This window comes from Dicentrarchus labrax, unplaced genomic scaffold, assembly GCF_905237075.1.
Source record: "Dicentrarchus labrax unplaced genomic scaffold, dlabrax2021, whole genome shotgun sequence".
Classification (NCBI taxonomy): Eukaryota; Metazoa; Chordata; class Actinopteri; family Moronidae; genus Dicentrarchus; species Dicentrarchus labrax.
Genome location: NW_026136715.1, coordinates 17,662,648 through 17,677,136, shown reverse-complemented (window position 1 = coordinate 17,677,136; position 14,489 = coordinate 17,662,648). Strand labels below are relative to the sequence as shown.

At 39.7% G+C, this 14,489-nt stretch overlaps 2 protein-coding genes across 5 annotated transcripts; one reads left to right on the top strand and one right to left on the bottom strand.

Moving 5' to 3' along the window:
* Nucleotides 1–1,116: 1,116 nt before the first annotated feature.
* cunh1orf127 (chromosome unknown C1orf127 homolog) lies at nucleotides 1,117–7,234 on the bottom strand. The gene is made up of 11 exons (XM_051425384.1): nucleotides 5,997–7,234; nucleotides 5,825–5,907; nucleotides 5,642–5,743; nucleotides 5,429–5,553; nucleotides 5,178–5,321; nucleotides 5,038–5,076; nucleotides 4,773–4,910; nucleotides 4,600–4,684; nucleotides 3,420–3,616; nucleotides 3,163–3,280; nucleotides 1,117–2,002 (listed from the first exon to the last, which is right to left on the bottom strand). Exons 1-11 carry the CDS (start codon nucleotides 6,032–6,034, stop codon nucleotides 1,533–1,535), a joined length of 1,539 nt encoding a protein of 512 aa, XP_051281344.1. The 5' UTR covers nucleotides 6,035–7,234; the 3' UTR covers nucleotides 1,117–1,532.
* A 29-nt stretch (nucleotides 7,235–7,263) lies between these two features.
* On the top strand, nucleotides 7,264–12,181 carry tardbpa (TAR DNA binding protein a). Of its 4 annotated transcripts, none has more exons than XR_007887696.1 (7): nucleotides 7,267–8,023; nucleotides 8,863–9,026; nucleotides 9,144–9,284; nucleotides 9,519–9,689; nucleotides 9,780–9,900; nucleotides 10,661–10,807; nucleotides 11,557–12,181. XR_007887696.1 is itself a non-coding variant. In XM_051425387.1 (6 exons), exons 1-6 carry the CDS (start codon nucleotides 7,783–7,785, stop codon nucleotides 10,753–10,755), a joined length of 933 nt encoding a protein of 310 aa, XP_051281347.1. In that variant the 5' UTR covers nucleotides 7,266–7,782; the 3' UTR covers nucleotides 10,756–12,181. The 4 variants fall into 4 exon arrangements, 2 of the variants coding, with proteins under 2 accessions (XP_051281346.1, XP_051281347.1); XR_007887697.1 differs by having other exon boundaries at nucleotides 7,268–8,023; nucleotides 9,780–9,864; XM_051425387.1 differs by having other exon boundaries at nucleotides 7,266–8,023; nucleotides 10,661–12,181.
* The last annotated feature ends 2,308 nt before the right edge of the window (nucleotides 12,182–14,489 follow it).

Below are 14,489 nucleotides of genomic sequence, written 5' to 3'. Positions count from 1 at the left end.
CTTTCTCCAAAGGTCTGGTGTTTGTTTCAAATTCTGAGAATTCACATTATATATATATATATAAACCTACAGCGACCAATCAAGACAGGCCTTGTTTATAATAATGATGAGTGATTATGAGCAATAACAATGAAGACCATATATGGATCACTTCACAGAAGCAGTGTGTGTGGGGGTTGGGTGCCACCATGCTTAGCATCTCCCAGATGTGCAAACCATATGCTCTGACTGAAATTAAAACAAAAAAAGAAACAGTGAAACATGAAAGGGATTTTTAACTTTGTAAAGACAGTTAACAGTCAGTACAGATAGGGTAATGACCGACAGAGGCCACATGAAAGAACCGGGGATGTTGGCGTGCTTTTTGCACCACTTATTCCATTTCCTGCCCATAAGTTCACTGAGCAGATGGGGACCAAAGGCACAAGGAAGTTTAGATTTTCTGCCCCACAGCCCATTGTATATGATGCATGTAACTGCGTAACACTGCACTGTTATCATTTACAGAAGCTTTGGTGCGTACCAGGAGGTCACAATAACAAAGGTGAAAAAAAAGTTGGAAACACAAGTGAAACATCTCCATTTTAGTCAAGGGGATTTGGTTCATGCCTGTAATTTTGTATGGAATATATTTAAGGAGATTATAGTTAAAACAGCTAATTAACTATACTGGCAAAGATGGCCCCAATTAAAGTAAACTTCATTTTCTACTACATTTGCATTGCTAAGTGGTAATTCATGATTCATATACAGCTCAACTGCCACACAAAAACAAAAAATCAACAAAAAGCAAATAATATTAAAAATATGTCTACTGCAAAAATATTTAAAACTGGTTTATTTGGATTAGAGTGTCTGCAGACAGGCTGCAGGCCCATCCAGAGTTTACTGAAAACACATTCAATAGTGCCCTCTCCTGTTTGTTCAGTATACTGCACCAAAGCTACACAAAGCAACACCACAGTAGTTGAATGTGTAATGACTCTAATACTTCGAGTCAGAAAATGGATTTGTCTTTTTCAGAGAAGAAAAATATGTTTGTAAAGTGCCAGTCTCACCGTAAGAAACATAAAACTCCTGAAAGTCTGAAATGAATCATTGACAAGCAGACAGTCATTGAAAATCGAGTCTTTATTATGAGTTTTTATATAACGCAAGGCTGCTCCTGGAGATGGCATCAGGTTTAACAACTGCTTGGTCTTCTCTACGTCAGCCTGTTGTGCTGCCCGAATAGAGACATGTTTATTTAACGCCTGCCTTGTCTGCGTCTGGATAATGTCCAGCCTCAGGCAACGGCTGGCAGAGGTCTGGTTGTATTTCTGCTTGTATAATCAACCTTCACAGCACTGACTGACCACAGCATCACCTTTAAAGACTGCAAACAGACGTAGCTGTAACACATGACACCAGTGAGAATTAAAACAAAAGAAGCAAATCAAAAGGCTTTAAAGTAAGTGTCAAGTCTGTGTGAGTACATAAAACTAAGAAAATTACATTTAATAATCACAGATTTCACAGATTTTGTCCAGTTTCTACTCCTCCCAAATCCACTTTGGTTTACCCTGTTCCTGCTGCTCTTTATTCCCACTGGTTGTGTGTAATTGTTGGTATTTTTGTTCCGGTGGAACCGTTGATGAGTCAAGGAAAACTGGCTCTGCTGAAATATTTGCGGTTGCATTGTGAAAATCCAAAAATCTTGTTCCATTCGCATTAATGGAAGTAATATTGTCACCATTAAACCTGGAAGATGAATGTCCACTTTGACTCTTAGACGTCACATCAGTGTGGAGATTAAAACTGCGGCCCTCCATCTGTGTGTGAGGTGATAATGTTGTGGAAAACTCTGCTCTCATCTCTTCCAAAGGACCGCTCTCGTTCAGCTTCCCTACAGGGATGGTGGAGTGGTCCAGGGTAGTGAAATTCTCACGTTTAAAGTTGAGCGTGGACAGCCATGTGGTGTTTGGACCAGCAGAGAGTGTGATGTGTGACTCAGCAGCCCTGGCTGTGGAGGTATGACAGCATCATTTTAGTAAAGGTGAAATGAATTAACATCCATAACTGATATTTATTGACATTTTTATTTAGCTGTTTGATTTAATAATAATGTGGAATTTTAGCTGAAGGAGTGACATTAATTGTTCAGGATTTACACACAATATTACAAACTTTCTCCATAACAACACTAATTAAATCTCAGTTTCCCTGCAGTAACTCCATAAAATAATATGTCCCTGTATTATTATTATTCCACCCACTGAACTTGCAAGTCCAAAACTGGTTTGATAGAAAATGAGTTTGACACAAGAAGGCTGTTTTCACACAGGATTTTGTGACATCACAAATATTTTGGAAGCCAATCGTGATCCAGTGTATTACTTACACCAGTGTGCTGAGGAAACCTGAAGCCTCCAGTGCACACTGAGATTGGATCTACAGTGAAGTGAAAAGGAGACCTCTTGTGTCCAGCAGACACAAAGCAAGCTTTTGAAATGAACAGTATTTGCATAGTCATAGTTTGTTTGTTGTGGATTTTTGTTTGTTTTAACAAAGGGAAGGGAAATTTTGTGAATTTTTGATAAGGTTGTCAAAGGTAATGTCTTTAGGGGGATCTTAATACCAAAAATGGTAACATTATTATATTATTTTGACTGTAAAAATGATAATTTCAAGTAGAATCTCTATAATAATGTAGTTGATAATAAGGTTTATTATCATACGTACATTATTATAGAAAAGGTTGATAACAAAACTACCACTAAGGGATATTACAGTTTAATCTGATAAAAGCATCATCAATAGATTCACATCTTAGTATCATTAAGATTAAATCTTCTCTCTATTTTGTTTTAGTCTTTTATACTTTTACTACTTATGAATTACATATATTGTACATGTGTTTGATTATATTAAGTTTCATTTATTTCTGTTGTCTTCTTTTAGTTCAGGGTTTTTTCAGTCAGTCACTTTTGTTTTAACTTTTGTTTCACTTTAAATTGTATGAAAGGTGCTATATAAAGTTAAATGATTGGTTGACTGAGCAACAAACAAAAATAAGTGCCTGGTGTTACAACAGTAAAAGCCTTTCAATGGCTAGTGGTCAAAATATCATCCAATAATTAATCACCACTTTAGTTTTACTGTGTTCATCAGCAGCACACTCACCTGTGCATGGCAGTGTGTTCTCCATGGTCCAGTGCATTTTGTGATTTGTCTCTTTGAAGGTGAGCACAACATCCACCCTGTAGAACGGCTGCAGGAGTTGTTTGCTGTCTGCGCAGGCCTGTAAAACAAACCTGGCTTAGATGTTTTACACTGTAATGAATCCTTATGGGGAAAAGACACACAGTACTTAGTAGAAATTTCAGGAACTGGCCCCACTTCATTACACAAAATGTACTGCCTGTTGTTTCAGCACTAACCTTGGTCTGGAGTATTCGGGCTGTAGGAATGGTCAGTGTCACAAATTCACTCGTCTCATTCACAGTGAAATTATCTGTCTGCTTCACCGACACATTACTGACTGTCAGTGCTTCACTGTCGTAGCTGCCCCGCTTGGTCAAACCCATGTGTCGTTTGAAAATGTGCAGCACAGTCTCCTCTGCTGTGGACGTGGTCACTGAAATCAGGGATAACATTTGTTACTGGGATCAGTGGTGGAAAGTAACCAGGTACGTTTACTCAAGTACTGTGCTTAAAGGACCAGTGTGCAGGATTTAGTGGCATCTCGCAGTTTGTCAATTCTGGGCTACTGTAAAAAACATGGCGATTCAACACAGCGGGCTACACAGTAAGCGACCCGCGGCATTTGTAGATATAAACAGCTCATTCTAAGGTAATGAAAACACAACAGTTCTTATTTCAGGTGATTATACATTAATGAAAACATATAAATATCATCCTCTGAAATGTTACACACTGGACCTTTAAGTTTCAATTTTGAGATACTTGTATTTAAGTATTTTAATTTTATGTTACTTTATACTTCTACCTCATTACATTTCAGATGTAAATATTGTACTTTTTACTGCACTACATTTATTTGACAGGTGTAATTATTGGCTACGTTTCAGGTTAATAGTTTACAAAATAAAACATATGATAAGTTTGGGTCATGGCCCCTTACAAAAGAGCAAAGTCTACTTGGGGTCTCTAAACATCTCAGATGGTGTCACTTAAATATTTTTTCAAGGCCCAAAGAAGTACAATTATACAATGATTGAGAACCACTGAATTAAACTACCTAACTTTATATAAAGGGGTTAAAACTATCTCTTGCTTGACCGGCCACAACAGTAAAATGCTACTTACAAATTAATGCATCTAACCTTGTAATAATAATAATAACACTGACAGGTTATTTTTCCGCAGAACCATTACTTTTAATTTGTATATTTTAAACATATTCTGCTGTTAATGCTTCTGTATTTTTGGATGAGCTTTTACTTGTAATGGAGTATTTTTACATTGTTGTATTTGTAATTTTACATAAGTACATGATCTGAATACTTCTTCCACTATTGACTGGGATAAACATGTTAAAGCTTGTGCTGTGACAAAGGAAAATAACTTTGACTACTGATTCTCTGCTTGCTTACATACCTTTTGGACATGTGGCTTCCATACTGTAGGCAAACTGTCCACTAACCAGCTTTAAGGCCAAGAATTCCCCTTCATTTTCCATTACCTGCATTAACCAAAGACAGTTTAGTGAATTTCAGCTGTAACACTGCCAGTGGTCACTAGATGGCAGTGTGCTATGTGAGGTTTCTTACTTTGACAGGGCTCATAACCTCCCTCCTCCTGCCTTGAACTGTAATGTCAGCTCCAGTCATGTCAATGGTCATCTGGATCAGGCTGGCATCATCCAGAGCTACAATGAGGTGATCACTCAGAGACAGAGACCAATGCAGCTGTAGAGCACAACCAAATAAGCAAAGACAAAAACACAGTCAGACAGTCTGTCTGTTTTTTTGTTTTTTTATATTTCTTTACATTTATAGTGCAACCATATTTTCAAGGGCTGATTTCATTTAGTACCTCATTATGCCAGTTGTCATAGGGAACTTGTCTGGTCACCTATAGACACATATACATCTTATCAGAATAAGAAAGCAAAATACCTGGGTAAAACAATTAAAAGTTAAACCTACATTCTATGAACTCCAGTCAACAGTTACCTGAATATACTCTGGGTCACACTGGAGTTGCTCTCTGCTGGGCAGCACAGAAACAAAGGGACACTTCATCATGAAACTGTGAGGTCTGCCTCCAAATCGGTTTATCCTCTTCACCAAATTCAGGGTCAGGACATGGTAGCCGCTCTGAACAGTCAACATACATCAAGGAATTATTTCCACCAAGCCCAGTGGTAAAGGTCAAATGGCAGTTTCTGTATGTGGATTAGATATTTCTTAAAAGTGTGACACACCTGTTCCTGGACCAAACATCCAGTGTAACTGACTCTAAAAATAAAGTTCTTATCAGGGTCTTTGTACAGAGAGAATCCACAGGCAGACAGCTGGAGGTTTAGGTGATCCAGAGATGCAAGGTTGACTTGTGGAAAGCAAAAAGTGATTCAGAACAAATATATTTACATATTTAATCTCCACGTTGTGTTTATCTTTATGTCAGAAATAATTACCTTGGATCCGTAAGGCCCCAGACAGCCAGACTCCCAACCCTTCAATCCGTGCACTGTGGATCCACATCTCCATGTATTCAGAAAAACAAGCCACATCTCCTTCTGAAAATGCAAAGACATTTTCTCACATATGACGCAAAAGGACCAGAAACAACTGCATGTCATCACAGAATTAAGGTTTACCTGTTACTTTTGCTGCCTGGGTACCAATCCATTCTCTTTTCTGAACTGAAAGCACATTCCTTGTGATAAAACACTGCAAAACACTGTAGGAAAGAATGGAGAAGAATTGAGCTTATATTTTGAAGGTAGTGAATGGTTTTATGCCATTTTTGTACAACATTAGGCTACTCACATAGTTCTGAGTAGGATGCCAAATCTTTTCTGATCCATGACACTTCTACTGATGAAAACACCCGTGAGCAGTCTAACCCCAGTCTATTTTATAGGTGAGTGGGCTGATGTCACTGCAGGGAGGGGAAAAACAAAACAGGTGTGTTTGCTCTGACATATTAAAGGCAAGTGGCAGAAAACAGGACAAAGAATTATTACTGTCTCCAGCATGTGTGAATAACAGGTTTTAAAGCAGTTGTAGATGCCCAATTTGTCCAAGGTGTTGTCATTAAAGAATTTGTGGTGAAGGTCTATGATAAGTTAACCCCTTAACATCCAGTTTTACCTTTTCACATCTTAAGTAGCTTTAAAATAATACCTAAATATCACATACATTCTGTGTCACCTTGTTTCATTCCTTCATTGAAATTATATGATGTTTACAATGACTGAAATATTCCAACCAAGCTGTCAATAGGCACCAACCCATAAAATACAAATATTTTAGATTTCTCATACACATTGGTTGATAACAGAACTACTACTAAGGAATAGGATAATACAGTTTAATCTGGTAAAAGCAGGAAAATTCTTGTGGATACAAATTGGAAGTAAATATATGCAATATATAATAAACATTGTTGTGGGTTTGAATCTTTGGCTGCAGATAATAGGTTTGTAATGGCTGTAACACTGGTGGGTTGGTTAGGTGTTGCATTCTCACATTATGATTTACGTACGTAAACTACGTACGAACATACGTTTTGACAAAGATCATTTTAGGCCTTATTGGGCATATTATAATAGTATTTCATCATAATCATAGTTTATTCAGTTCTCTGAAAATGTAATCCAAAAAGCCCCCAAAAAATCGATTAAACTCATACCACAGAAAATAAAATGTTTTACAGGACACATGGTTGCATGATAATAATATTATTATTATTATTATATACAGATATTTTATTGTTGTACAGAATTTCTCAGTGCGCACCTTTTGTTTGGGCTTTTAAGGGTGAATCTTTATGGTTAGAATTCAAAGGGTGAATCGCGAACTTTATACTTTCCCCGTTGCAAGTAATACAACACGAAAACATCAGTAAAGTTAACCACATAACGTCTAAGTCACGGTTATAAAAAGCTAAACGACAGCTGGTGATCTAAAGTCAAACTAGTGACCTAATGTTTTTAATTTTAACTTTTGGCATCCCTACAAAAAACAACAGTGTGCCCTCCCAACTAGGTGATGTCATCTCTACAAGATGCGCAGCCATTTTGTTAGCTAGCTTGAGGTTAGAGAGGTTAGCCGCGTATAGCTGCAAATATCCACTGTGGTCTGACGATTTCGTACTTAAATTTTACTGAGCAAGATAACTTGTTGATGTTGTTATTTGCGTTTAATTGTCGACTACACGCTCGGAGCCAAGAGGGGGACCTGTGTGTTTGTGGAGAGTAAACACAGCGCGAAACTGGATGGTCATTCATTTTTCAAGCCGTCTTGAGTTTGCTAGCTTGTCGGCTAGCTGGCTAACTTGTTTACGCGTGCTGTCAGCAGATAAGAAAATACACAGTATTCATGGCCGCGAGCTGTTAACTGTAAAGAGAGTTGTGGAGTGAGTGTTTAGCGTTTCACACGGTTTGTCTGTCTGCGTCTGGCTGCGCTTGCACTTGAGTTGCGTCACCCAGCTAACAGAAGTAAAGTTCAGCGAGGATCGACGCTACCTCGTGGGCATCAATCCGGTGTTTACTGGTAACTTGAGCTCCATCAGCTGATTCCACCTGGACCAGCGCTCAGCCATTCAGAGACCATGTCCGAGTTGTACATTCGTGTGGCTGAGGATGAAAACGAGGAGCCCATGGAGATCCCCTCAGAGGACGACGGCACCGTGTTGCTGTCGTCGGTAGCAGCACAGTTTCCAGGGGCGTGCGGGCTGCGGTACAGGAACCCAGAGTCCCAGTGCATGAGGGGAGTCCGGCTAATGGAGGGGGTCCTCCATGCGCCTGAGAACGACTGGGGAAACTTGGTTTATGTCGTCAATTACCCCAAAGGTGAGGCAGGTGTTGGTGACTTCGGGTTCCCCCCCATCTTCACTGTGTCATTATATGATCAAAAGTATGTGGTCAATCCTGTCCACACTGAATTACCAGATTATTAGGTACACCGAGTCACAACCAGTGCTTTCTATTACACAAGCCCTACCTTCTTGGAATAATGTTAAAACTGTACAGAGGTGTTGATTCGTGCAAAATAGTTTAACAGCAGCCATAAGTTGAATCAGTGCAGCTGTAGGTCTTATTGTTAGACTGCATTCATGTTAGCTGGATGTGCCTAATAAATTGGCCACAGAGTCTGACCCCCTTAGTTCTAACACAGAGACACGTTAATACACCATCATGACAATATTTCTGTGTAACAGTTAACAGTTAAAGCCTGGTCCCGTTGTAATACGACAGTGCCCTTGTACTCCAATCCAAGTCTGTAAAGAAATGTTTTTTGAAGATCTCTGGCCTGCACTGAGCCCTGACCTCACCCCTACGAGCGCCTTTGGGAAGAACTGGAATGAGCAAGGTTTTAGCGCTCAGCACCAGTGTCTGCACTCTCTAATGCTCTTCTGGTTGCATGGGAGCAAATCCTTGCAGCCTGCTTCCAAATCTCATTGATATCTTTCACAGAAGGTTGTTATAGCAGCATATACATGCTCATGGGTCTGTTCGCCAACAACCAGATATGGAGCTAATGATGAGGTGTCCACATACTTTTGGCCATGTATTGTATCTTGGTCGACCACCAGACAATGAAGAGTTCAGAGGGTCAATGTTTAACCTGATTTCATTTCATTACCTGCATGTTTTTCCATATATAACTCATATCTATTTATTCTTCACAGATAACAAAAGGAAGATGGAAGAAATAGATGCTGCCTCAGCTGTGAAAATAAAAAGGGGCTTTCAGAAGACATCAGATCTCATTGTCCTCGGGCTACCGTGGAAAACAACAGAACAAGACCTGAAAGATTATTTTACCACCTTTGGGGAGGTCATCATGGTGCAGGTAAGGGACGTCTCGCCTGCATCTCAATATTTTTAATTGTGATATGGATACCTTCTTATGTTTCTGACTTAGTTCAAACTGGTAATAAAGGTTTCATTTCCTTTTCATCCACTCCAGGTCAAGAGGGATGCAAAGACCGGAAACTCAAAGGGGTTTGGGTTTGTCCGGTTCACAGAGTATGAGACACAAACCAAAGTGATTGCTCAGAGACACATGATTGATGGACGATGGTGTGACTGCAAACTTCCCAACTCAAAGGTACATGTGGTGCCATTTTTAAAATAAATTCAGATTGTCTGGATCAGATGTTAATATATTGGTTGTCATCTGGACATTTTTGTTTAGTCTTGCACGTTAATCCTGAGTTCTGTATCTGGTTGAAAAATAAAAAGACTTAAATGCATGTCACAAATATGTATTAAATGTTGGAAAACTTACTTAAAACATCATGTAGATTGCTTCATTTATTGCGGTGCCTCTTTGTCCTCTCAGGCGTGTCCTGATGAGCCCATGCGGAGCCGTAAAATCTTTGTTGGCCGCTGCACAGAGGACATGACAACTGATGAACTGAGGCAGTACTTCATGCAGTACGGCGAGGTCACTGATGTCTTTATCCCCAAACCTTTCCGGGCGTTTGCATTTGTCACATTTGCTGATGACCAGGTGAGATTCCCCATTAATGGGGCAGTTTGATTATTCATTAATAATGTGATAATGACTCTAGTGACAATCTTCTCCTCGCGCCTTTCTCAGGTCGCCCAAGCTCTATGTGGAGAGGACTTGATCATCAAGGGCGTCAGCGTGCACATCTCCAATGCCGAACCCAAACACAATAATAGTAGGCAAATGATGGATCGTGGGCGGTTTGGGGCTGGTGGGTTCAGTCAGGGCTATGGCAGTAATCGTGGGGGGCTAGGCAGCGGTAGCGGTGGGGTTAACTTTGGGGCTCTTGGTCTTAACCCAGCAATGGTGGCTGCTGCCCAGGCAGCGCTGCAGAGCAGTTGGGGAATGATGGGCATGCTGGCTAACCAGCAGGGTCTGACCACGACGGCAGGCACAGCCACTACGACCCGAGACCAGACCTATAGCTCTGCCAGCACCAGTTACAGCAGCCCCAGCTCAGCTAGCCTCGGTTGGGCTGCAGGCACTAACACCGCCTCCAGCAGTGGCTTCAGCTCCGGCTTTGGCAACTCTATGGAGTCTAAGTCTTCTAGTTGGGGAATGTAGATAGCTTTGAGTTGACCTTTTCTGTTGCAATTAGGTTAATCTGGTAAGTATACCTACAGGGGGGAACTGCTTATATCTTATGTTCCTATTATTTAAAAATATACACTGCCTTTTATTTTGTTAAAGAGAAAATTTATACTTGCGTGTGACTGATTATGTAGTCATGCATTGAATGGGTGAAAAGTTTAATTTAGTGGAAACTGCCACAGTCCATCTTTTTTGTTTTTGAGAAAATGTTACACTGTGCATGCAAGATAAATATCTATAAACATGCACGAGAGCCCCCTCAGCCCCTTGTAAAAATGGGCTTGATATAATTATATATGTGTATGCAGTTGTTTTCATCTTTTTTGTTTGTTTTTGTTTGACGTCTTTTGGAAACGCCTTCATGAAAATCTCTTCTGCAGTTCACCAACTCTTTCCCAATTTCCCGGGAGGAAGCGCCTCATTGGCAGCAATGTTCGACAGATCTCAGTATCAATTCCCCTCTTCCCATGTGTAAATGCTTTGTCATCAAAGAACACAGCTTCACTCTGCATATACTGTGTTAGACGGTGGGTGTTGTCTTTTTTTCCTCTCCCCTTTTTATGGATATAGAAATCGTGTCTGCTCTTGTCGCTTTTCGAGATCAATGAGTGGGATTGGTGTTGGACCGAGTGAGAGTGAGCGAACGGGAGAGCAAGAAAGCAAGTGTGAGAAGGACTGTTTGTGCAGAATTTTTTTTAAAGAGACAAATGCCTGCGAGAGTTGAGAAGAACCTGTGGCTTTGTGCGAGTGTGAGAGGAAGCAACAAGTACGAGTGTGTTCCTAATGACCATCACAAGGACATTTATTGCGTCTCGAGATCCCTATGGTCTCTGCTTTCTCTCATTGTTTTCTATCAACTTTAATTCTTTAAAAACACAGTGAAATGTCAAGTGCTATAAGTATTTGTATTCTTTTGTAGCTTTTTCTTGCTGTCTGATTTGATGTGAATGCTGTGTCTGGTTGTGTGCTTTATTTTCTCCTTGTTATCACCCTCTCTGTGTGAAAATGTGACTTTGTGCTGAAGTCTGTATGGGGGAAAACACTGAAAGTGTGTTGAAGTTTGCAAGTGAGCTCAGAGGTTGATGTGGTGAATGTTTGACAAGTTCCCACTGAAAGTTTGTGTTTGAAGTGGTTACGAATGCATTTTCTATGTTTTGTGAATCAAAGGGAAGTCTGAAATAAAACTGAATTTGACTAGGTATGATACACTCTTGACAGTGACTTATTTTTGACTTTACATTAATTGAACTGCCAACACTTTAATTCACATGTATAGGGACCTCGGACATGGACATCCCAGGTTTTCGTCTGAATCCAGGTTGGAGTCAGTTACGGAGAAGCTGAAGACATTGTTGGGTGGGCCGGCACACACCAACAATGGAATTGCTGCACGACTGCCTTAATCCTGAAAAGGATCTTCACCTCACTAGCAAGAAACCATGGACCATTCCATAATGAAATTTAGAGCGGACCATACTCAATTGGGCTGAGGTATTTGTTTATACCTACAAATGTCACAAATAGGACCAAAGTCACACCTGCAGTTTGACAGTGATCATACTTATTCTTTTTCCAAACCTGTAAAACAAAGCCTGCCTTTAACCTGAAAACATGCATTTCTGTCAGTAAATGCTTTATTCTTTGTCCTCATAACAGTCACTGATAACTTATCCAAGTATTAACTGGTCGGTTTCTTTTCAATGTGATCAAAAATAATTTCAATAAGGCAGTATGTGTTCTTGTTTTTTTGTTTGCTATGATTGTAAAGTGGTTGGATTGTATGAGCTGAGTGATTTTCAAAGGGACTTTAACAACTGATTGAACATGCCAGCAGGAATTCACACTTTCTGTATTGAAATATTTTAGTATTGCGGTGTAAAATAAAAGTTTTGAGTTTTTAATCACCTGTCGTCTCTCAATGTAGATAAACATTGTAGCTTAATAAGTATTTTTCTAACTGGACTCCACCTCTAGCTCCTTTTTTTCCCCTTTCTTTTTTTAACCATGCCTTCAGTTCAATTGATTTTGACATTTTCTTTGGAAGTTCTGATTTGGTCCTTGATATAAAATATGCTAGTAAGTGCCCTGCACTTGGTAGTGTTGAAGCTGGCTGGTTGGTAGGTGTAGTTTTAATGCTCTCCCTATTGATGGTGCTAATACGCCATTTTGTAAACGCTTTTGGGACAAGACTCTTTATGTATTGAAACATACCTAATAACCTTTCGTTTGCAAAGGGTTGTTGGTGATTTTGTGTTTTTTAGATTTGTTAACACACCAGCTGAGGAGTACTAAGAATCTAAATGAAAGCAATTTAGATTCTTAGTCCTCAGAAATAACATTGGGATGCCCAGTGAAAGACTGAAGAAGTTGCAGTGCATTGTATACAATACAAAACTAAAATAAATTCCTGCTGGATGTCATCAACTGCAGATATTATGAAAGACACTTTTTCATGGTAATTTAGAAAATGGGCCTAAAATGTGTCATCAGTTCCTTGACCTGATAGAGGACAAGGTTTCCAGGAGGGGGAGGGTTATTTGAAAAAAAAGATCTCTGAAGGGTGGGGTATTGGAAAATCCCATTTTTGGTATGAATTATTTGACATTTGAAAAAGAAAAAGGTACAGTTCATAAAACCTGTGCATCAATTTCTGTTGCAACAAAATTAAATGCTTTAAGATCATAATTTACAAATGTAAAAAAAAAAATCTAAAACATAGAATTTTAAATCTGAGCTGCGTGAAACACAAGTCCCAATCTGTTTTATTTATGTTAAAATAAAATACTAATGATAATAACAAAGGACTGTACAGGTCTCTAGAATAATTCAATTAAAACCTGTAATGGTTCTACCTTCACACCAGGCTCTGAGGTTCATTAATTTCCTGCATCAGAGATAACGCCTACATACAGACAGCCATGAGCCACAAACATCCCTAGGTATAGCTGCAGTTTAATTGAAGCTCGCTGCTGGGAACACAGTGTGAATGGATGTGCTTTCTCCTGCTGCTGGCAGGCTGAGAAGGTCTTCCAGAGGAAGTTCTTGCAGGGTGGTCCATTCCAGGAGACGATGTGGTTTCTGAGGGTCCTCTATGCCAGCGTCTCACTGAGGTACTTCACTGAACCCAAACTGTTGCTCAGTCATTCCTGAAACCATCTGCTGCAACTCCCTCTGCACCTCTGCAGTTTCTAATGAGAGAGAAACTCAGGTTCAACCTTTTAAATCTTTCTAAAAAATGTACAGGTAAAGGTGCAGTTGATACATACAGGCAGAGTCAGAGCAACAACACAGCTAAAATTGTAGTTATTATAGGAAATTACAAAACAAACCTCTTCTACTGTTGCAATACTAGATTGATCCCACAGAAATCATCAGATTAAACATTATAAGAAGACTATCAACTGACCTGACTGTGTGACAGCGCTAGGTTGTTATTGTTTGTTTGAACATGAATAATATCTCCATACGTACATGAACATCAGACAGATTAGAGTCGCTATCTCTCATGATGGCTGCCCTGTTCAAAAGATCTAATTTGAGCCCCTGCTGCCTGATTTATAGGCCCTCGCTCAAAGGTATGGTCATCCATATTAAGCAACTCTCCATGAACCCACTTCATTTTATCATGTCTTATTGTCTTATTTATCCTCATTTGGTAAGAGCAGTAATGTTCAGTAAACAAAACCTGAACCTGTGTAACATGAGGTATTGTCTTATTTAGTTTAATTCTGATTTACAACAACAAGAAGTGGACCACTTTTAAAAAGTAAACACCTTTTGAAAGGGAGAGCTGGAGAATGAAATTCAGGTCGCAGTTCCCTTTATGCTACTCGTAAAAAACTAAATATATATATGGTGAATCTGATGAATCGGTTGCATAAATAATTTTATGATGGAGTGCTGAGGATGAATTAAGCAGTCTCTCAGCCTGAGGGAAGAGGCCGTTCTTAAGGCTGGTGGTACGGGAGCAGATTCATCTGTATCCCTTTGTCTGACAGCAGCAGGGTGAACAGGTTGTGGTGGGGTGGGGTTGGTACTGTCTTTTATTATCTTCTGGCCATTGTGTAGGCACCTCACCTCTCCAGTACCACTGATACTCGGTAGATGAGTACCATTGAAGTGAGTACCAATGTAGTGCTTGTTCCTCTGTAGCAGGGACCTCCATTGTTATCCAGAAACACATCAATAAGCCACACTGTTACACTGGGT

Bases quoted from the DNA above. Each gene is read 5' to 3' on its own strand.
- cunh1orf127 (XM_051425384.1), bottom strand. From the start codon at position 6,034: ATGGATCAGAAAAGATTTGGCATCCTACTCAGAACTAT. The intron at 5,554-5,641 runs GTAATTATTTCT...GCTTTCCACAAG, and splicing joins TGGGGCCTTACGGATCCAAG to TCAACCTTGCATCTCTGGAT. The intron at 4,685-4,772 runs GTAAGAAACCTC...TGGTTAATGCAG, and splicing joins AGGTTATGAGCCCTGTCAAA to GTAATGGAAAATGAAGGGGA.
- tardbpa (XM_051425386.1), top strand. From the start codon at position 7,783: ATGTCCGAGTTGTACATTCGTGTGGCTGAGGATGAAAACGAGGAGCCC. The intron at 8,024-8,862 runs GTGAGGCAGGTG...TATTCTTCACAG, and splicing joins TGTCGTCAATTACCCCAAAG to ATAACAAAAGGAAGATGGAA. The intron at 9,027-9,143 runs GTAAGGGACGTC...CATCCACTCCAG, and splicing joins GGGAGGTCATCATGGTGCAG to GTCAAGAGGGATGCAAAGAC.